This window comes from Lonchura striata, chromosome 34 (assembly GCF_050655825.1).
Source record: "Lonchura striata isolate lonStrDom1 chromosome 34, ASM5065582v1, whole genome shotgun sequence".
NCBI lineage: Eukaryota > Metazoa > Chordata > Aves > Passeriformes > Estrildidae > Lonchura > Lonchura striata.
The window spans coordinates 5,567,560-5,588,389 of NC_140736.1; the positions used below are offsets into that span (position 1 = coordinate 5,567,560).

General features: G+C 54.5%; 1 protein-coding gene across 1 annotated transcript in view; it reads right to left on the reverse strand.

Moving 5' to 3' along the window:
- The window catches only part of ACTN4 (actinin alpha 4), a 52,866-nt gene that overhangs the window by 17,492 nt on the left and 14,544 nt on the right, over positions 1-20,830 (reverse strand). The window contains exons 3-11 of the mRNA XM_077789191.2: positions 20,217-20,336; positions 15,387-15,473; positions 13,977-14,064; positions 12,977-13,055; positions 12,819-12,900; positions 10,592-10,677; positions 5,418-5,510; positions 2,714-2,944; positions 1,044-1,191 (exon numbers count right to left, since the gene is read on the reverse strand). Coding sequence (XP_077645317.2) covers positions 1,044-1,191; positions 2,714-2,944; positions 5,418-5,510; positions 10,592-10,677; positions 12,819-12,900; positions 12,977-13,055; positions 13,977-14,064; positions 15,387-15,473; positions 20,217-20,336 — 1,014 coding nt within the window. The remainder of the gene's footprint in view (positions 1-1,043; positions 1,192-2,713; positions 2,945-5,417; positions 5,511-10,591; positions 10,678-12,818; positions 12,901-12,976; positions 13,056-13,976; positions 14,065-15,386; positions 15,474-20,216; positions 20,337-20,830) is intronic.

The following is a 20,830-nucleotide window of genomic DNA, read 5'->3' on the forward strand; positions in this document are numbered from 1 at the left end:
ACCCCTGAGACCCCTAAAACTAACCTGTGCCACCCCCTGTGCCACCTCCTTACCTGGCACAGGTGTGGGGACACCCCTGAGACCCCTAAACCTAACCTGTGCCACCCCCTGTGCCACCTCCTTACCTGGCACAGGTGTGGGGACACCCCTGAGACCCCAAATCCCTCCCTGTGCCACCCCCTGTGCCACCTCCTTACCTGGCACAGGTGTGGGGACACCCCTGAGACCCCTAAAACTAACCCGTGCCACCCCCTGTGCCACCTCCTTACCTGGCACAGGTGTGGGGACACCCCTGAGACCCCTAAAACTAACCCGTGCCACCCCCTGTGCCACCTCCTTACCTGGCACAGGTGTGGGGACACCCCTGAGACCCCAAATCCCTCCCTGTGCCATTCCCTGTGCCACCTCCTTACCTGGCACAGGTGTGGGGACACCCCTGAGACCCCAAATCCCTCCCTGTGCCATTCCCTGTGCCACCTCCTTACCTGGTACAGGTGTGGGGACACCCCTGAATCTCCGTCACCCACAAATCCATCCCCTGCCCCACAGAATCCTGGTGCCTGAATCCCCAATTCCATCCCCTGAGCCCCCAAATCCATCCCCTGAACCCCCAATTCCACCCCCTGAACCCCCAATTCCACCCCCTGAACCCTCAATTCCATCCCCTGAGCCCCCAATTCCATCCCCTGAGCCCCCAAATCCATCCCCAGAACCCCCAAACCCATCCCCAGAACCCCCAAATCCATCCCCTGAACCCCCAAATCCATCCCCTGAGCTCCCAAATCCATCCCCTGAACCCCCAATTCCATCCCCTGAATCCCCAATTCCATCCCCTGCTCCTCAATTCCATAGCCTGAATCCTCAAATCCTGGGGTCTGAACCCCCAAATCCATCCCCTGAGGCCCCAAATCCATCCCCTGAACCCCCAAATCCATCCCCTAAACCCCCAATTCCATCCCCAAAACCCCCAATTCCATCCCCAGAACCCCCAATTCCACCCCCTGAACCCCCAATTCCACCCCCAGCCCCCCCAAACCCGGTACCTTCCGTCCAGCCCTCGTGGATCGAGGCTTTCTGCCGGAATTTCTCGGCCAGGTGATCCAGGCGCTCCAGGCGCCGCAGCTCCGTCAGGAGCCACTCCTCGTGGCCCTTCTCGGCCTGCTCCAGGCGCTGCCACCCTGCCCCGATGTCCTGGGGACCCCAAAAACCACCAGAGTCACCCCAAAATCCCCCAGGGTCACCCCAAAATCCCCCAGGGTCACCCCACCTTGGGGTCACCCCAAAATCCCCCAGCACAGGTAACACAGGTGACCCCACTCCTCGTGGCCCTTCTCGGCCTGCTCCAGGCGCTGCCACCCTGCCCCGATGTCCTGGGGACCCCAAAATCCCCCAGGGTCACCCCAAAATCCCCCAGGGTCACCCCAAAATCCCCCAGGGTCACCCCAAAATCCCTCAGTCATCCCAGAAATGCCCAGAGTCACCCCAAAATCACTCAGTCATCCCAAAATCCCCCAGGGTCACCCCAAAATCCCCCAGGGTCACCCCAAAAACCCCCAGAGTCACCCCAAAAACCCCCTGGGACCCTCCCAAGCCCCTTGATCCCACCCTGCCCTTTGACAGCTCACAGTGGGGTGGGTTTAGGACCCCCCGAGAACCCCCAAATCTCCCCCAGGACCCCGAAACCCCCAGACCCACCGAGACCATCCTGCCCTCGGAGGGCTGGGGCAGATTTGGGGCAGATCAGGGTGGGTTTAAGCTTCCCCAGGACCCCGAAACCCCCAGACCCACCGAGACCATCCTGCCCTCGGAGGGCTGGGGCAGATTTGGGGCAGTTTAGGGTGGGTTTAAGCTCCCCCAGGACCCCGAAACCCCCAGACCCACCAAGACCATCCTGCCCTCGGAGGGCTGGGGCAGATTTGGGGCAGATCAGGGTGGGTTTAAGCTTCCCCAGGACCCCGAAGCCCCCAGACCCAACAAGACCATCCTGCCCTCAGAGGGCTGGGGCAGATTTGGGGCAGATTTGGGGCAGTTTCAGAGGATTTGAGTCCCTCAAGGACCCCGAAGCCCCCAGACCCACTGAGACCATCCTGCTCACAGAAGGATGGGGCAGATTTGGGGCAGATTTGGGGCAGTTTAGGGTGGGTTTAAGCCCCCAGACCCACCAAGACCATCCTGCCCTCGGAGGGCTGGGGCAGATTTGGGGCAGATTTGGGGCAGTTTAGGGTGGGTTTAAGCTCCCCCAGGACCCCGAAACCCCCAGACCCACCAAGACCATCCTGCCCTCAGAGGGCTGGGGCAGATTTGGGGCATTTTCAGAGGATTTGAGTCCCTCAAGGACCCCGAAGCCCCCAGACCCACTGAGACCATCCTGCTCACAGAAGGATGGGGCAGATTTGGGGCAGATTTGGGGCAGTTTAGGGTGGGTTTAAGCCCCCAGACCCACCAAGACCATCCTCCCCTCGGAGGGCTGGGGCAGATTTGGGGCAGATCAGGGTGGGTTTAAGCTCCCCCAGGACCCCGAAACCCCCAGACCCACCGAGACCATCCTGCCCTCGGAGGGCTGGGGCAGATTTGGGGCATTTTCAGAGGATTTGAGTCCCTCAAGGACCCCGAAGCCCCCAGACCCACTGAGACCATCCTGCTCACAGAAGCATGGGGCAGATTTGGGGCAGATTTGGGGCAGTTTAGGGTGGGTTTAAGCCCCCAGACCCACCGAGACCATCCTGCCCTCGGAGGGCATGAAGGCGGGCCGGCCGCTGAGGCGCAGTTTGGTCTGCAGGGTGTTGAAGTTGATCTCCAGCTGGCACTTCTCCTGCACCTTGGGGGGTTTGTGCACGCGGCGGTACTCGCGGAAATCCTCCAGCTTCTGCTGCATGGCCGGGATGGTTTTCTGCGGGTCCCGGGCCTCCAGCCAGGGGATGGTGCGCTGGATCCACGCCAGCAGCTGGGGAGAAATTTGGGGGGTGGGATGGGGTTTGGGATGTGGATGGGGTTTGGGATGTGGGATGGGGTTTGGGGTTTGGGATGGGGTTTGGGGTGTGGGATGGGGTTTGGGATGGAATTTGGGATGGGGTTTGGGATGGGGTTTGGGATGGGGTTTGGGATGGGGTTTGGGTTTTGGGGTGGGGTTTGGGGTGGGGTTTGGGGTTTGGGATGGGGTTTGGGATGGGGTTTGGGATGGGGTTTGTGCGCTGGATCCACGCCAGCAGCTGGGGAGAAATTTGGGGGGTGGGATGGGGTTTGGGATGGGGTTTGTGCGCTGGATCCACACCAGCAGCTGGGGAGAAATTTGGGGTTTGGGATGGGGTTTGGGATGGGGTTTGGGATGGGGTTTGGGGTTCGGGATGGGGTTTGGGGTTTGGGGTGTGGATGGGGTTTGGGATGGAATTTGGGATGGGGTTTGGGATGGGGTTTGGGATGGGGTTTTGGGTGTGGGATGGGGTTTGGGATGGAATTTGGGATGGGGTTTGGGATGTGGATGGGGTTTGGGGTGTGGGATGGAATTTGGGATGGGGTTTGGGATGGGGTTTGGGATGGGGTTTGGGATGGGGTTTGGGGTGTGGGATGGGGTTTGAGATGGAATTTGGGATGGGGTTTGGGGTGTGGGATGGGGTTTGGGATGGGGTTTGTGTGCTGGATCCACACCAGCAGCTGGGGAGAAATTTGGGGTTTGGGATGGGGTTTGGGATGGAATTTGGGATGGGGTTTGTGTGCTGGATCCACGCCAGCAGCTGGGGAGAAATTTGGGGTTTGGGATGGGGTTTGGGATGGGGTTTGGGGTGTGGGGTTTGGGGTGTGGGATGGGGTTTGGGATGGAATTTGGGATGGGGTTTGGGATGGGGTTTGGGATGGGGTTTGGGGTGGGGTGTGGGATGGGGTTTAGGGTTTGGGGTGGAGTTTGGGGTGTGGGATGGGGTTTGGGGTGTGGGATGGAGTTTGGGATGGAATTTGGGATGGGGTTCGTGCGCTGGATCCACGCCAGCAGCTGCACAGAGATTTGGGGTTTGGGATGGGGTTTGGGGTGTGGGGTGGGGTTTGGGATGGGGTTTGGGATGTGGGATGGGGCTGGATCCATACCAGCAGCTGGTGGGACACTGGTTTGGGGATTTGGGAAGGGGTTTGGGGGTGTTTTTGGGTGGGATTTGGGGTTTGGGGATGTTTTTGGGTGGGATTTGGGTTTGGGGTTTTTTTTGGGGGGGATTTGGGGTTTTGGCGGTGTTTTTGGGTGGGATTTGGGGTTTGGGGTTTTTTTTTGGGGGGGATTTGGGGTTTGGGGATGTTTTTGGGTGGGATTTGGGGTTTGGGGATGTTTTTGGGGTGGGATTTGGGGTTTGGTGGTGTTTTTGGGGTGGGATTTGGGATTTGGGGTGTTTTTGGGGTGGGATTTGGGTTTTGGTGGTGTTTTTTGGGGGAATTTGGGGTGTTTTTGGGTGGGATTTGGGGTTGGGGGTGTTTTTGGGTGGGATTTGGGGTTTGGGGATGTTTTTGGGTGGGATTTGGGTTTTGATGGTGTTTTTGGGTGGGATTTGGGTTTTGATGGTGTTTTTGGGTGGGATTTGGGGTTGGGGGTGTTTTTGGGGTGGGATTTGGGTTTTGGGGTGTTTTGGGGGGGGATTTGGGGTTTTGGCGGTGTTTTTGGGGTGGGATTTGGGATTTTGATGGTGATTTTGGGGGGGATTTGGGATTTGGGGGTGTTTTTGGGTGGGATTTGGGATTTGGGGTGTTTTTGGGGGGGATTTGGGTTTTGGTGGTGTTTTTTGGGGGGATTTGGGATTTGGGGTGTTTTTGGGTGGGATTTGGGTTTTGGGGTGTTTTTGGGTGGGATTTGGGTTTTGATTGTGTTTTTGGGGTGGGATTTGGGTTTTGGGGTGTTTTTGGGTGGGATTTGGGGTTGGGGGTGTTTTTGGGTGGGATTTGGGTTTTGTGGGTGTTTTTGGGTGGGATTTGGGGTTGGGGGTGTTTTTGGGTGGGATTTGGGTTTTGGGGGTGTTTTTGGGTGGGATTTGGGATTTGGGGGTGTTTTTGGGGTGGGATTTGGGTTTTGGGGGTGTTTTTGGGTGGGATTTGGGATTTGGGGGTGTTTTTGGGTGGGATTTGGGTTTTGGGGGTGTTTTTGGGGTGGGATTTGGGATTTGGGGGTGGTTTTGGGGGGGATTTGGGATTTGGGGGTGTTTTTGGGTGGGATTTGGGATTTGGGGGTGTTTTTGGGTGGGATTTGGGATTTGGGGGTGGTTTTGGGGGGGATTTGGGATTTTGATGGTGATTTTGGGGGGGATTTGGGATTTGGGGGTGTTTTGGGGTGGGATTTGGGATTTGTGGGTGTTTTTGGGTGGGATTTGGGTTTTGTGGGTGTTTTTGGGTGGGATTTGGGGTTTTGGGGGTGTTTTTGGGTGGGATTTGGGATTTTCCCCCCTTACATCCGAGGCCAGGCGCTCGTAGTCCTCCATGAGCTGCTCGTTCTCCTGGTTCACGGCCAGAACTTTGCAGATCCGATTCGCCGCCGTCTCCGCCTGCGGAAAAACGGGATTGGGAATGTGGGGCTGGGAATGGAAATAGGGGAATGGGGATATGGGATTGGGAAATTGGGATTGGGAATATGGGATTGGGAATGGGGATACGGGAATGGGAATATGGGATTGGGAATGTGGGGCTGGGAATGGAAATATGGGAATGGGGATATGGGATTGGGAAATTGGGAATGGGAATATGGGATTGGGAATGGGGATACGGGAATGGGAATATGGGATTGGGAATGTGGGGCTGGGAATGGAAATATGGGAATGGGGATATGGGATTGGGAAATTGGGAATGGGAATATGGGATTGGGAATGGGGATACGGGAATGGGAATATGGGATTGGGAATGTGGGGCTGGTAATGGGGATATGGGAATATGGGATTGGGAAATTGGGAATGGGAAATTGGGAATATGGGATTGGGAATGGGGATATGGGAATGGGAATATGGGATTGGGAATGTGGGGCTGGGAATGGAAATAGGGGAATGGGGATATGGGATTGGGAAATTGGGAATGGGAAATTGGGAATATGGGATTGGGAATGGGGATACGGGAATGGGAATATGGGAGTGGGAATATGGGATTGGTAATGGGGATATGGGAATGGGAAATTGGGAATGAGAATGGGAATGGGGATATGGGAATGGGGATACGGGAATGGGAATATGGGATTGGGAAATTGAATTAGGAATAATACAGGAATGGGAATATGGGATTTGGAATATGGGATTTGGAATATGGGAATGGGGATATGGGCTTGGGAAATGGGATTTGGAATATGGGGAAAAAAAAGAGGAAAAAAAGAGGAAAAAAAGGGAGAAAAGGGGGGAAAAGAAGGGAATAGAGGGGAAAAGAAGGGAATACAGGGAACAGGAAGGGAATAAAAGGGAAAAGGAAGGGAATAGAGGGAAAAGGAAGGGAATAGAGGGAAAAGGAAGGGAATACAGGGAAAACAAGGGAATAAAAGGGAAAAGGAAGGGAATAGAGGGAAAAGGAAGGGAATACAGGGAAAATAAGGGAATAAAAGGGAAAAGAATGGAATAAAAGGGAAAAGGAAGGGAATAGAGGGAAAAGGAAGGGAATAGAGGGAAAAGGAAGGGAATAGAGGGAAAAGGAAGGGAATAGAGGGAAAAGGAAGGGAATAGAGGGAAAAGGAAGGGAATAGAGGGAAAAGGAAGGGAATACAGGGAAAAGGAAGGGAATACAGGGAAAATAAGGGAATAAAAGGGAAAAGGAAGGGAATACAGGGAAAAGGAAGGGAATAGAGGGAAAAGGAAGGGAATACAGGGAAAAGGAAGGGAATACAGGGAAAAGGAAGGGAATACAGGGAAAATAAGGGAATAAAAGGGAAAAGAATGGAATAAAAGGGAAAAGGAAGGGAATACAGGGAAAAGGAAGGGAATACAGGGAAAAGAAGGGAATAAAAGGGAAAAGGAAGGGAATAGAGGGAAAAGGAAGGGAATACAGTGAAAAGGAAGGGAATAGAGGGAAAAGAAGGGAATAGAGGGAAAAGGAAGGGAATAGAGGGAAAAGGAAGGGAATAGAGGGAAAGGAAGGGAATAAAAGGGAAAAGGAAGGGAATAGAGGGAAAAGAAGGGAATAGAGGGAAAATAAGGGAATAGAGGGAAAAGAAGGGAATAGAGGCAGGGAAGGAGGCAGGGAATGCAGGAAGAGCCCCAGGGAAGCAGCGCGACCTCAGCAGAGCCAGGCCCCACCTCCCACATCCCCAAGCCAAGCAGAGCAGCAGCCAGGCAGATCCCAGATCCCAGGCAGATCCCAGATCCCAGGCAGATCCCAGGCAGAAGCCAGACCCCGGGCAGATCCCAGATCCCTGGCAGATCCCAGGCAGAAGCCAGACCCCGGGCAGATCCCAGATCCCTGGCAGATCCCTGGCAGACCCCGGGCATTTCCTGGGCAGATCCCAGGCATTTCCCAGGCAGATCCCATATCCTGGGCAGATCCCAGGCATTTCCCAGGCAGACCCTGAGCAGATCCCAGAGCCCGGGCAGATCCCAGATCCCGGGCAGACCCTGGGCAGACCCTGGGCAGATCCCGGGCATTTCCCGGGCAGATCCCATTTCCTGGGCAGATCCCGGGCATTTCCCGGGCAGACCCTGGGCAGATCCCAGAGCCTGGGCAGATCCCAGATCCTGGGCAGACCCTGGGCAGATCCCAGGCAGATCCCCGATCCCGGGCAGATCCCAGATCCTGGGCAGACCCTGGGCAGATCCCGGGCATTTCCTAGGCAGATCCTGGGCATTTCCCGGGGAGATCCCAGACCCCGGGCAGATCCCGGGCAGATCCTGGGCAGATCCCGGGCATTTCCTGGGCAGATCCCAGATCCCGGGCAGATCCCGGGCATTTCCTGGGCAGATCCCAGATCCCGGGCAGATCCTGGGCAGATCCCAGACCCTGGGCATTTCCCGGGCAGACCGTGGGCAGATCCCCGATCTCGGGCAGATCCCGGGCAGATCCCGGGCATTTCCCGGGCAGATCCCCGATCCCGGGCATTTCCCGGGCAGATCCCGGATCCCGGGCAGATCAAGGGCAGCGGGCCGTGCGGGGCCGGGCTCACCTTCTGGGCCCCGGAGAAGGCGTGGTAGAAGCAGGAGACGTAGGTCATGATGGCCTTCTCGTCGGGCCGCAGCGTGCCCACGATATCTGCCCGGGGAGAGCGGAGGAGAGCCGCGGCTCCAGCAGCATTCCCGAAATCCCAGCGCGGGCCGGGAACGCCGGGAACGCCGCCCGGGACGGCTCACGGGGGGTTTGTCCCACCCGGGCCCGGCTCCTCAACGTCCCGGCAGCCGGAGGGGCTCCCCCGAGCACCGGGCATCTCACGGGGCTTGCCCCCGGATTCCCTCGGAATTCCGTGGGATTCCAGTCGATTCCCATGGATTCCCATGGATTCCCATGGATTTCCCATGGATTCCTACACATTTCCCATGGATTCCTACACATTTTCCTACACATTTCCCATGGATTCCTACACATTTCCCATTGATTTCCATTAATTTCCCATGGATTACCATGGATTTACCATGGATTTACCATGCATTCCTACAAATGTCCTATGGATTTACCACGGATGCCCATGGACTTCCATTCATTTCCCATGGATTCCCATGGATTTCCCATGGATTCCTACATATTTCCCATGGATTTCCATTCATTTCCCATGCATTCCCATGGATTTCCCATGGATTCCTACACGTTTCCCATGGATTCCTACACATTTCCCATGGATTCCTACACATTTCCCATGGACTTCCATTAATTTCCCATGGATTTACCATGCATTCCTACAAGTATCCTATGGATTTACCATGGATTCCCATGGATTTCCATTCATTTCCCATGCATTCCCATGGATTTACCATGGATTCCTACACATTTCCCATGGATTCCTACACATTTCCCATGGATTGCCATTAATTTCCCATGGATTCCCATGGATTTACCATGGATTTCCCATGCATTCCTACAAATTTCCTATGGATTTACCATGGATTCCCATGGATTTCCACTCATTTCCCATGGATTACCATGGATTTACCATGGATTCCTACAAATTTCCTATGGATTTACCATGGATGCCCATGGACTTCCATTCATTTACAATGCATTCTCATGGATTTCCCATGCATTCCCATGGATTTACCATGGATTCCTACACATTTCCCATGGATTACCATGGATTTACCATGGATTTCCCATGCATTCCTACAAATTTCCTATGGAGTTACCATGGATTCCCATGGATTCCTACACATTTCCCATGGATTTCCATTCATTTCCCATGGATTTCCCATGGATTCCTACACATTTCCCATGGATTCCCATGGATTTACCATGGATTTACCATGCATTCCTACAAATGTCCTATGGATTTACCATGGATGCCCATGGACTTCCATTCATTTCCCATGCATTCCCATGGATTTCCCATGGATTCCTACACATTTCCCATGGATTTCCATTAATTTTCCATGGATTCCCATGGATTTACCGTGGATTTACCATGCATTCCTACAAATTTCCTATGGATTTACCATGGATCCCCATGGACTTCCATTCATTTACGATGCATTCCCATGGATTTCCCATGGATTTCTAAAAATTTCCCATGGATTTTACATTGAATCCTGTGGATTCCCATGGATTCCTACACATTTCCCATGGATTTCCATGGAATCCCGTGGATTCCCAAGGATTTCCCACAGATTCCCATGGATTTTCCATGCATTCCTACAAACTTCATATGGATTTACCACGGATGCCCATGGACTTCCATTCATTTCCCATGGATTCCCATGGATTTCCCATGGATTCCTACACATTTCCCATGGATTCCCATGGATTCCTACACATTTCCCATGGATTCCCATGGATTTCCCATGGATTTACCATGCATTCCTACAAATTTCCTATGGAGTTACCATGGATTTCCCATGGATTTCCATTCATTTACAATGCATTCCCATGGATTTCCCATGGATTCCTACACGTTTTCCATGGATTTCCATTCATTTCCCATGGATTTCCATGGATTCCCATGGATTTACCATGGATTCCCACAAATTTCCTATGGATTTCCACGGAATCCCATGGATTCCGTGGAAACCACTAATGGATTTTCACTAATTTCTAATGGATTTCCAAGGATTCCCATGGATTCCCATGGACTTCCAAGGATTCCCATGGACTTCCGTGGATATTTATGGAATCCCGTGGATTTCCAAGGACTTCTCTTGATTACCCATGGATTTCCCACATATACCCATGGATTTCCATTAATTTGCCATGGATCTCCATGGATTTCCATTAATTTCCCATGGATCTCCACGGATTTCCCACATATTCCCCCAGATTTCCCAAAATTCGGGCATCCCAGGCGGATTTAACCCCTCGTGAGCCAGCCGGGAGCGGTCCCGGAGCCCCCCCCGAGCGACAGCGGCCGTGGCTGGAAGAGAAGCGAGCGTGAGAGCGGAGAGAGAATTCCGGGAATTCCAGAGGGGGGATCCAGGGGGGGAAGGTTCCGGAAGGACGGGCGGATCCGGGAGGATTCTCCCGGTACCTTCTGGGCCCCGGAGAAGGCGTGGTAGAAGCTGGACACGTAGGTCATGATGGCCTTCTCGTCCGGCCGCGCCGTGTTCACGATGTCTGCGGGGAACCGCACGGGTTAAACTGGGAGCAACTGGGAGAAACTGGGAGAAAACTGGGAGAAAACTGGGAGAAACTGGGAGAAAACTGGGAGAAACTGGGAGAAAACTGGGAGAAAACTGGGAGAAACTGGGAGAAACTGGGAGCAACTGGGAGAAACTGGGAGAAACTGGGAGAAACTGGGAGAAACTGGGAGAAACTGGGAGAAAAACTGGGAGAAAACTGGAAGAAACTGGGAGAAACTGGAAGAAACTGGGAGCAACTGGGAGCGACTGGAAGAAACTGGGAGAAACTGGGAGAAAACTGGGAGAAACTGGGAGAAACTGGGAGGAACTGGGAGCGGGGTGGGGCACGGGGCCGGCGGGATTCCCGTCCGGAATTCCGCTCCAGGGGCTCCAAATCCCGGGGGAATCCGCCCGGATGGATTGGGGATGGATGGGAAACATCGGGGTTAGGGCTGGCGCCTCCTCCGGGGGTCCTGGAATTGAGGGGTCCTGGAATTGTGGGGTCCTGGGATTGAGGGGTCCTGGAATTGTGGGGTCCTGGAATTGTGGGATCAGATTTGTGGGATCCTGGAATTGAGGAATCAAACCATTATGAAATCCTGGAATTGAGGGATCCTGGAATTGTGGGGTCCTGGAATTGTGGGATCAAAAAGTTGTGAGATCCTGGAATTGTGGGGTCCTGGAATTGTGGGATGAGAGTTGTGGGGTCCTGGAATTGTGGGATCCTGGAATTGTGGGATCAGATTTGTGGGATCCTGGAATTGAGGAATCAAACCATTATGAAATCCTGGAATTGTGGGATCAAAGAATTGTGGGGTCCTGGAATTGTGGGATCAAAAAGTTGTGAGATCCTGGAATTGTGGGGTCCTGGAATTGTGGGATTAGAGTTGTGGGATCCTGGAATTGAGGAATCAAAGCATTATGAAATCCTGGAATTGTGGGGTCCTGGAATTGTGGGGTCCTGGAATTGAGGGATCCTGGAGTTCTGTGATCCTGGAATAAAGAAATCCAAGAATTACGGGATCCCAGAAAAAAGGGATGCCAGATTTATGGGATCCTGGAATTGCGGAGCCCTGGAATAACAAAATCCGAGAATTATGGAATCCTAGATGAAGGGAATCCCAGATCTATGGGAATTGTGGAGACCTGGAATAACAAAATCCAAGAATTATGGGATCCTACAAGAAGGGAATAGCAGATTTATGGGATGCAGGAATTGTGGAATCCAGGAATTGTGGGATGCTGGAATTGCGGAGACCTGGAATAACGAAATCTGAGAATTATGGGATCCTGGAGGAAGGGAATGGCAGATCTGTGGGATCCTGGAATTGTGGAATCCTGGAATAACGAAACCCTACAATTATGGGATCCTGGAGGAAGGGAACGGCAGATCTGTGGGATCCTGGAATTGTGGAATCCTGGAATTGTGGGATCCTGGAATTGTGGAATCCTGGAATAACGAAACCCTACAATTATGGGATCCTGGAGGAAGGGAATGGAAGATCTGTGGGATCCTGGAATTGTGGAATCCTGGAATAACGAAACCCTACAATTATGGGATCCTGGAGGAAGGGAATGGCAGATCTGTGGGATCCTGGAATTGTGGAATCCAGGAATTGTGGGATGCTGGAATTGTGGAATCCTGGAATAACGAAACCCTACAATTATGGGATCCTGGAGGAAGGGAACGGCAGATCTGTGGGATCCTGGAATTGTGGAATCCTGGAATTGTGGGATCCTGGAATTGTGGAATCCTGGAAGAACAAAACCCTACAATTATGGGTTCCTGGAGGAAGGGAATGGCAGATCTGTGGGATCCTGGAATTGTGGAATCCTGGAATAACGAAACCCTACAATTATGGGATCCTGGAGGAAGGGAACGGCAGATCTGTGGGATCCTGGAATTGTGGGATGGTACAACTGTGGACTCCTGCAGCCCTGGAATTCCAGGATGGTGGAACCGAAGGATTACGGAACCCTGAGCATCCCAAACCCGGGATGGATCCACGCGGAGAGCTGGGAATTGCTGCTAAACCGGAGAAATCCAGGATAAATCAGGGATCCGGCGCCTCCCGCCAGGAAATCCCCCTGCAGGGCCTGGGGGAGATCCCGGGATCCGCTGGATCCCGCGCTTACCCTCGGCGTCCAGCATCTTGGGGATGTCCAGGTACTTCTCGGCCACCTCGAAGGCGTTGTTGAGGTTGGTGACGGGGTCGTCCTGCGGGAGAGCGGGAGGCTCCGTGGGCGGGAATTCCCGGAATTCCGGGATTTTCCGGAGGGGAGGCGGGGGTTACCTTGCGCAGCTTGTCGTACTCGATCAGCTCCGGGCGGTGCCGGTGGATGAGGGCGTTGAAGGCCAGCCCGTCCTTCCAGCTGCGGGAAAACGGGAGTGAGGAAAAGCGGGAATCCGCGGGGGAAAAATGGGATCAGACCCCGGGAATCCATGGGGAAAAATGGGATCGGACCCCGGGAATCCATGGGGAAAACAGGGATGGGATCCTGGGAATCCGCGGGGGAAAATGGGATCAGATCCTGGGAATCCATGAGGAAAAATGGGATTGGATCCCGGGAATCCGCGGGGAAAACAGGGATTGGATCCCGGGAATCCGTGGGGAAAACAGGGATGGGATCCTGGGAATCCGCGGGGGAAAATGGGATCAGATCCCGGGAATCCGCGGGGGAAAATGGGATCAGATCCTGGGAATCTGCAGGGAAAACAGGGATCGGATCCCGGGAATCCGCGGGGGAAAATGGGATCAGATCCCGGGAATCCGCGGGGAAAACAGGGATCGGATCCCGGGAATCCGTGGGGAAAACAGGGATGGGATCCTGGGAATCCATGGGGAAAATGGGATCGGATCCTGGGAATTCACAGGGAAAATGGGAATTCTGTCCCTGCCTGAGCCCAGCCCGCTCTGAGGAAGGGAAAGAGGAAGAGGAAGAGGAAGAGGAAGAGGAAGAGGAAGAGGAAGAGGAAGAGGAAGAGGAAGAGAAGAGGAAGGGAAGAGGAAGAGGAAGAGGAAGAGAAGGAGAAGAGGAAGAGGAAGAGGAAGGGGAAGGGGAAGGGGAAGAGGAAGAGGAAGAGGAAGGGAAGAGGAAGGGAAGGGGAAGAGGAAGAGGAAGATGAAGGGGAAGAGGAAGGGGAAGAGGAAGAGGAAGAGGAAGAGGAAGAGGAAGAGGAAGAGGAAGGGGAAGGGGAAGGGGAAGAGGAAGGGGAAGAGGAAGGGGAAGAGGAAGAGGAAGAGGAAGGGGAAGAGGAAGAGGAAGAGGAAGAGGAAGATGAAGGGGCAGGACCTGATGTGGAAGTTCTGCACGTTGACGTTCTTGTAGGGCGCCGTCTTCCGCTGGCACCAGAGCAGGAGCCCCTCCTTGGCCGAGGTCTCTGCGGGAGCAGGGATTGGGCGACCCCGGCAGCGGATCCCGGGAGATCCCCGACCCCGGGAGATCCCCGACCCCGGCAGCGGATCCCGGGAGATCCCCCGACCCCGGGAGACGATCCCGGGAGATCCCCCGACCCCGGCAGCGGATCCCGGGAGATCCCCGACCCCGGGAGCCCATCCCGGGAGATCCCCCGACCCCGGGAGCCCATCCCGGGAGATCCCCCGACCCCGGGAGATCCCCCAACCTCGGGAGCGGATCCCGGGAGATCCCCGACCCCGGCAGTGGATCCCGGGAGATCCCCGACCCTGGGAGCGAATCCCAGGAGATCCCCGACCCCGGCAGTGGATCCCAGGAGATCCCCAACCCCGGGAGCCCATCCCGGGAGATCCCCCAACCCCGGCAGTGGATCCCAGGAGATCCCCGACCCTGGCAGCCGATCCCGGGAGATCCCCGACCCCGGGGGCGGATCCCGGGAGATCCCCCGACCCCGGGAGCCGATCCCGGGGCGGATCCCGTGTGGATCCCCCAATCCCAAGAGCAGATCCCAGGAGCAGATCCCGTGTGGATCCCCAATCCCAGAGCAGATCCCAGTGCAGATCCCGTGTGGATCCCCCGACCCCGGGAGCAGATCCCAGGGCAGATCCCGTGTGGATCCCCCAATCCCAGATGCAGATCCCGTGTGGATCCCCCAATCCCAGAGGCAGATCCCGTGTGGATCCCCCAATCCCAGGAGCAGATCCCTGGGCGGATCCCGTGTGGATCCCCCAATCCCAGAGGCGGATCCCGTGTGGATCCCCCAATCCCAGAGGCAGATCCCATGGCAGATCCCGTGTGGACCCCCAATCCCAGAGCAGATCCCATGGCAGATCCCCAATCCCAGAGCAGATCCCGGGGCAGATCCCATGTGGATCCCCCAATCCCAGAGGCAGATCCCATGGCAGATCCCGTGTGGATCCCCCAATCCCAGAGGCGGATCCCGTGTGGATCCCCAATCCCAGAGCAGATCCCATGGCGGATCCTGTGTGGATCCCGTGTGGATCCCCCGACCCCGGGAGCGGATCCTGTGTGGATCCCGTGTGGATCCCCCGACCCCGGGAGCGGATCCCAGGGCAGATCCCGTGTGGAACCCCAATCCCAGGAGCAGATCCCGTGTGGATCCCCCAATCCCAGAGCAGATCCCAGGGCAGATCCCGTGTGGATCCCCAATCCCAGGAGCAGATCCCAGTGCAGATCCCGTGTGGATCCCCCGACCCCGGGAGCGGATCCCGTGGCAGATCCCGTGTGGATCCCCCGAGCCCGGGAGCGGATCCCGCGCGCCGTTACCCTCCACGGAGATGTCCTGGATGGCGAAGCGCAGGATGATCGTCCAGATCATGCCCAGCGTCATCTTGGCGTTCCCGTCCACGATCTCTGCGGGGAGAGCCACAGGGAGCGGATTCCGGCTGGGAATTCCCAGCGGGAACCACGGGGCCCTGGGATCCCGGGAATGCCGGGGCGGATCCACAGGAGCGGAAGGCCAAAGCGAACGGATCCCGCATTCGGGAATCCACGGGATCCGGGAACGGCGGGATCCTGGGTTTAGGGAGTCTTAGGACACGAAGTTCTGGAATTGCGGGACCCAAAAATCATGGAAGCCTGGGATGAGGGGATGCAGGGTTTGTGGGACTGCGGAACTGGAATCACAGATCCCGGGATTACGGAGCCACAGATCCCGTTTGTTAAAGAACCACAGAATCCCGGGATTATGGAATTACAGATCCCGTTTGTTACAGAACCACGGAATCCCGGGATTATGGAACCACAGATCCCGTTCATTAGAGAACCACGGAATTCCAGGATTGTGGAATTACAGATCCCATTCATTAGAGAACTACGGAATTCCGGGATTGTGGAATTACAGATCCCGTTTGTTACAGAACCATGGAATACCGGGATTATGGAATTACAGATCCCGTTTGTTACAGAACCACGGAATCCCGGGATTATGGAATTACAGATCCCGTTTGTTACAGAACCACGGAATCCCGGGATTATGGAATTACAAATCCCGTTCATTAGAGAACCACGGAATTCCAGGATTATGGAATTACAGATCCCGTTTGTTACAGAACCATGGAATTCCAGGATTATGGAATTATAGATCCCGTTCATTAGAGAACCACAGAATTCCAGGATTATGGAATTACAGATCCCATTCATTAGAGAACCATGGAATTCCAGGATTATGGAATTACAGATCCTGTTTGTTACAGAACCATGGAATCCCGGGATTATGGAACCACAGATCTCATTCATTAGAGAACCACGGAATTCCAGGATTATGGAATTACAGATCCCATTCATTAGAGAACCATGGAATTCCAGGATTATGGAGCCACAGATCCCGTTTGTTACAGAACCACGGAATTCCAGGATTATGGAATTACAGATCCCGTTTGTTACAGAACCACGGAATTCCAGGATTGTGGAATTACAGATCCCATTCATTAGAGAACCACGGAATCCCGGGATTATGGAATTACAGATCCCGTTTGTTACAGAACCACGGAATTCCAGGATTATGGAATTACAGATCCCATTCATTAGAGAATCACGGAATTCCAGGATTATGGAATTACAGATCCCATTCATTAGAGAACCACGGAATTCCAGGACTATGGAATTACAGATCCCATTCATTACAGAACCACGGAATTCCGGGATTATGGAACTGCTGGGGCTGGAAAAGACCTGGAAACCCACAGAGGGAGGAACCCCACAGGGGAGGGCAGCGGGAGGAATTCCGGGCTCCTCATCCCCATCCCACATTCCAGCAGGGCCTCCAGCAGCCCCAGCCCAGTTTTTTGGGAATTCCTGGGACGGGGGCGGGCGCCGGGCGTCTCCCGGCTCGGGGCCGGTCGGGACTCGCTCGGCTCCGGGCACGCGGAGCTTTCCCGGGCTCGGATCCCAACAAACCGGCCCGGCCGGAGCCGCTGCCAGCCCGGCCCGCCCGGCCCGGCGGGGATCCCGTGGGAATGGTCCTGATCCCACAGGGAATGGTCCTGATCCCACAGGGAATGATCGGGATCCCGTGGGAATGGTCCTGATCCCACAGGGAATGGTCTGATCCCGCAGGGAATGATCGGGATCCCACAGGGAATGATCGGGATCCCGTGGGAATGGTCCTGATCCCACAGGGAATGGTCCTGATCCCGCAGGGAATGGTCCTGATCCCACAGGGAATGATCGGGATCCCGCAGGGAATGATCGGGATCCCGCAGGGAATGGTCCTGATCCCACAGGGAATGATCGGGATCCCACAGGGAATGGTCCCAGATCCCACAGGGAATGGTCCTGATCCCGCAGGGAATGGTCCTGATCCCACAGGGAATGGTCTGATCCCGCAGGGAATTATCGGGATCCCACAGGGAATGATCGGGATCCCGTGGGAATGGTCCTGATCCCGCAGGGAATGGTCCTGATCCCACAGGGAATGATCGGGATCCCGCAGGGAATGATCGGGATCCCGCAGGGAATGGTCCTGATCCCACAGGGAATGATCGGGATCCCACAGGGAATGGTCCCAGTTCCCACAGGGATCAATCCTGGATCCCATGGGAATGGTCCCGGATCCTGCAGGGAATGATCAGGATCCCACAGGGAATGATCAGGATCCCGCAGGGAATGATCCCAGTTCCCACAGGGAATGATCGGGATCCCACAGGGAATGATCCCGATCCCACAGGGAATGGTCCCAGTTCCCACAGGGATCGATCCTGGATCCCATGGGAATGGTCCCAGATCCCACAGGGAATGCTCCTGATCCCACAGGGAATGATCGGGATCCCACAGGGAATGGTCCCAGATTCCCACAGGGAATGGTCCTGATCCCACAGGGAATGATTGGGATCCCACAGGGAATGGTCCTGATCCCACAGGGAATGATCGGGATCCCGCAGGGAATGGTCCTGATCCCACAGGGAATGGTCCTGATCCCGCAGGGAATGGTCCTGATCCCACAGGGAATGATCGGGATCCCACAGGGAACGGTCCTGATCCCACAGGGAATGATCGGGATCCCGCAGGGAATGGTCCTGATCCCACAGGGAATGGTCCTGATCCCACAGGGAATGGTCCTGATCCCACAGGGAACGATCCCAGTTCCCACAGGGAATGGTCCCAGATCCCACAGGGAACGATCCCAGTTCCCACAGGGAATGGTCCTGATCCCACAGGGATCGATCCTGGATCCCACAGGGAATGGTCCTGATCCCACAGGGAACGATCCCAGTTCCCACAGGGATCGATCCTGGATCCCACAGGAAATGGTCCCGATCCCACAGGGAATGGTCCCGGATCCCACAGGGAATGGTCCCAGATTCCCACAGGGAATGGTCCCGGATCCCACAGGGAATGGTCCCGGATCCTGCAGGGAATGGTCCCAGATCCCACAGGGATCGATCCTGGATCCCACAGGGAATGGTCCCGGATCCTGCAGGGAATGGCCCTCGAGATCCTGCAGGGAATGATCCCAGATTCCCACAGGGAATGGTCCCGGATCCTGCAGGGAATGGTCCTGATCCCACAGGGAATGGTCCTGATCCTGCAGGGAATGGTCCTGATCCCACAGGGAACGATCCCAGATTCCCACAGGGATCGATCCTGGATCCCACAGGAAATGGTCCCAGATCCCGCAGGGAATGATCCCAGATCCTGCAGGGAATGGCCCTCGAGATCCTGCAGGGAATGGTCCCAGATCCCACAGGGAACGATCCCGGATCCTGCAGGGAATGGTCCCAGATTCCCACAGGGAATGGTCCCAGATTCCCACAGGGATCGATCCTGGATCCCGCAGGGAATGGTCCCAGATTCCCACAGGGAACGACCCCGGATCCTGCAGGAAATGGTCCTGATCCCACAGGGATAATTCCATCCAAAACCACAGAACAGCCGTGACCTCCATGAGCTGCGCCTATTGCCTTTGAGTTTAGAATTCCCAAAATTCCTGCAATTCCCGGAATTCTCAGGCACCCCACGACTCAGTGGAGGGCTGTGGCACCACGTGGGTTTGGCTCAAGACTAAAGGGTTTGGGCCAAAGTTCAAGGCTTTTGGGTCAAGTTTAAAAGATTTGTGTCAAGGGTTATTAAAGGGTTTTGGTCGGGGTTAAAGGTTTTAGATCAGGGTTAAAGGGCTTAGGTCAGGTTTGAGTCAGGGTTAAAGGGTTTGGGTCAGAGTTAAAGGGTTTTGGGTCAAGTTTAAAGGGTTTGAGTCAGGGTTAAAGGGTTTGGGTCAAGTTTAAAGGGTTTGGGTCAGAGTTAAAGGGTTTTGGGTCAAGTTTAAAGGGTTTTGGGTCAAGTTTAAAGGGTTTGAGTCAGGGTTAAAGGGTTTGGGTCAAGTTTAAAGGGTTTTGGGTCAAGTTTAAAGGGTTTTGGTCACGGTTAAAGGGTTTGAGTCAGAGTTAAAGGGTTTGGGTCAGAGTTAAAGGGTTTTGGGTCAAGTTTAAAAGATTTGTGTCAAGGGTTATTAAAGGGTTTTGGTCGGGGTTAAAGGTTTTAGGTCAGGGTTAAAGGGCTGAGGTCAGGTTTGAGTCAGGTTAACAGGTTTGGGTCAGAGTTAAAGGGTTTTGGGTCAAGTTTAAAGGGTTTTGGGTCACGGTTAAAGGGTTTGGGTCAGTTAAAGGGTTTTGGGTCAAGTTTAAAGGGTTTTGGGTCAGAGTTAAAGGGTTTTGGGTCAAGTTTAAAGGGTTTGGATCAGAGTTAAAGGGTTTGGGTCAAGTTTAAAGGGTTTTGGGTCAGAGTTAAAGGGTTTGGGTCAAGTTTAAAGGGTTTTGGGTCAGATTTAAAGGGTTTGGGTCAGAGTTAAAGGGTTTGAGTCAGAGTTAAAGGGTTTGGGTCAGATTTAAAGGGTTTGGGTCAGGGTTAAAGGGTTTGGGTCAGGGTTAAAGGGTTTGAGTCAGGGTTAAAGGGTTTGGGCAAAAGTTAAAGGGTTTTGGGTCAAGTTTGAGTCAGTTTACAGGGTTTGAGTTAAAGTTAAAGGGTTTGGGTAGAGATTAAAACCCCTCCAAATCCCAATTTTGGCCTCAAAGGGGCGAATCCCTTGCACTGGGGCGGTGAATCCCAGCAGATCCCGGTGAATCCCAATGGATCCCAGCGGATCCCGAGGCGGGGCCTCACCCTCGGCGCCGATGGAGACGAGCTTGACGCCTTTGCTGGCGATGAAGTCCAGGGCCTTGTTGACGTTGTTGATCTTGTGCACCCTCATCTTGCCCCGCTCGGGCTTCGGGAGCCGCTCCCCTGCAACGGCACCGGGGTCAGAGTGAGGGGTTTGGGTCGGGATTAAAGGGTTTGGGTCAGGGTTAAAGGGTTTGGGTCAGGGTTAAAGGGTTTGGGTCAGGGTTAAAGGGTGTGGGTCAGGGTTAAAGAGTTTGGGTCAGGATTAAAGGGTTTGGGTCGGGATTAAAGGGTTTGGGTCGGGATTAAAGGGTTTGGGTCGGGATTAAAGGATTTGGGTCAGGGTTAAAGGGTTTTGGGTCAGGGTTAAAGGGTTTGGGTCAGGACTGGAGGGTTTGGGTCAGGACTGGAGGGTTTGGGTCAGGATTAAAGGGTTTGGGTCAGGATTAAAGGGTTTGGGTCAGGACTGAAGGGTTTGGGTCAGGATTAAAGGGTTTGGGTCATGGTTAAAGGGTTTGGTTCAGGACTGGAGGATTTGGGTCAGGGTTAAAGGGTTTGGGTCAGGGTTAAAGGATTTGGGTCAGGGTTAAAGGGTTTGGGTCAGGATTAAAGGGTTT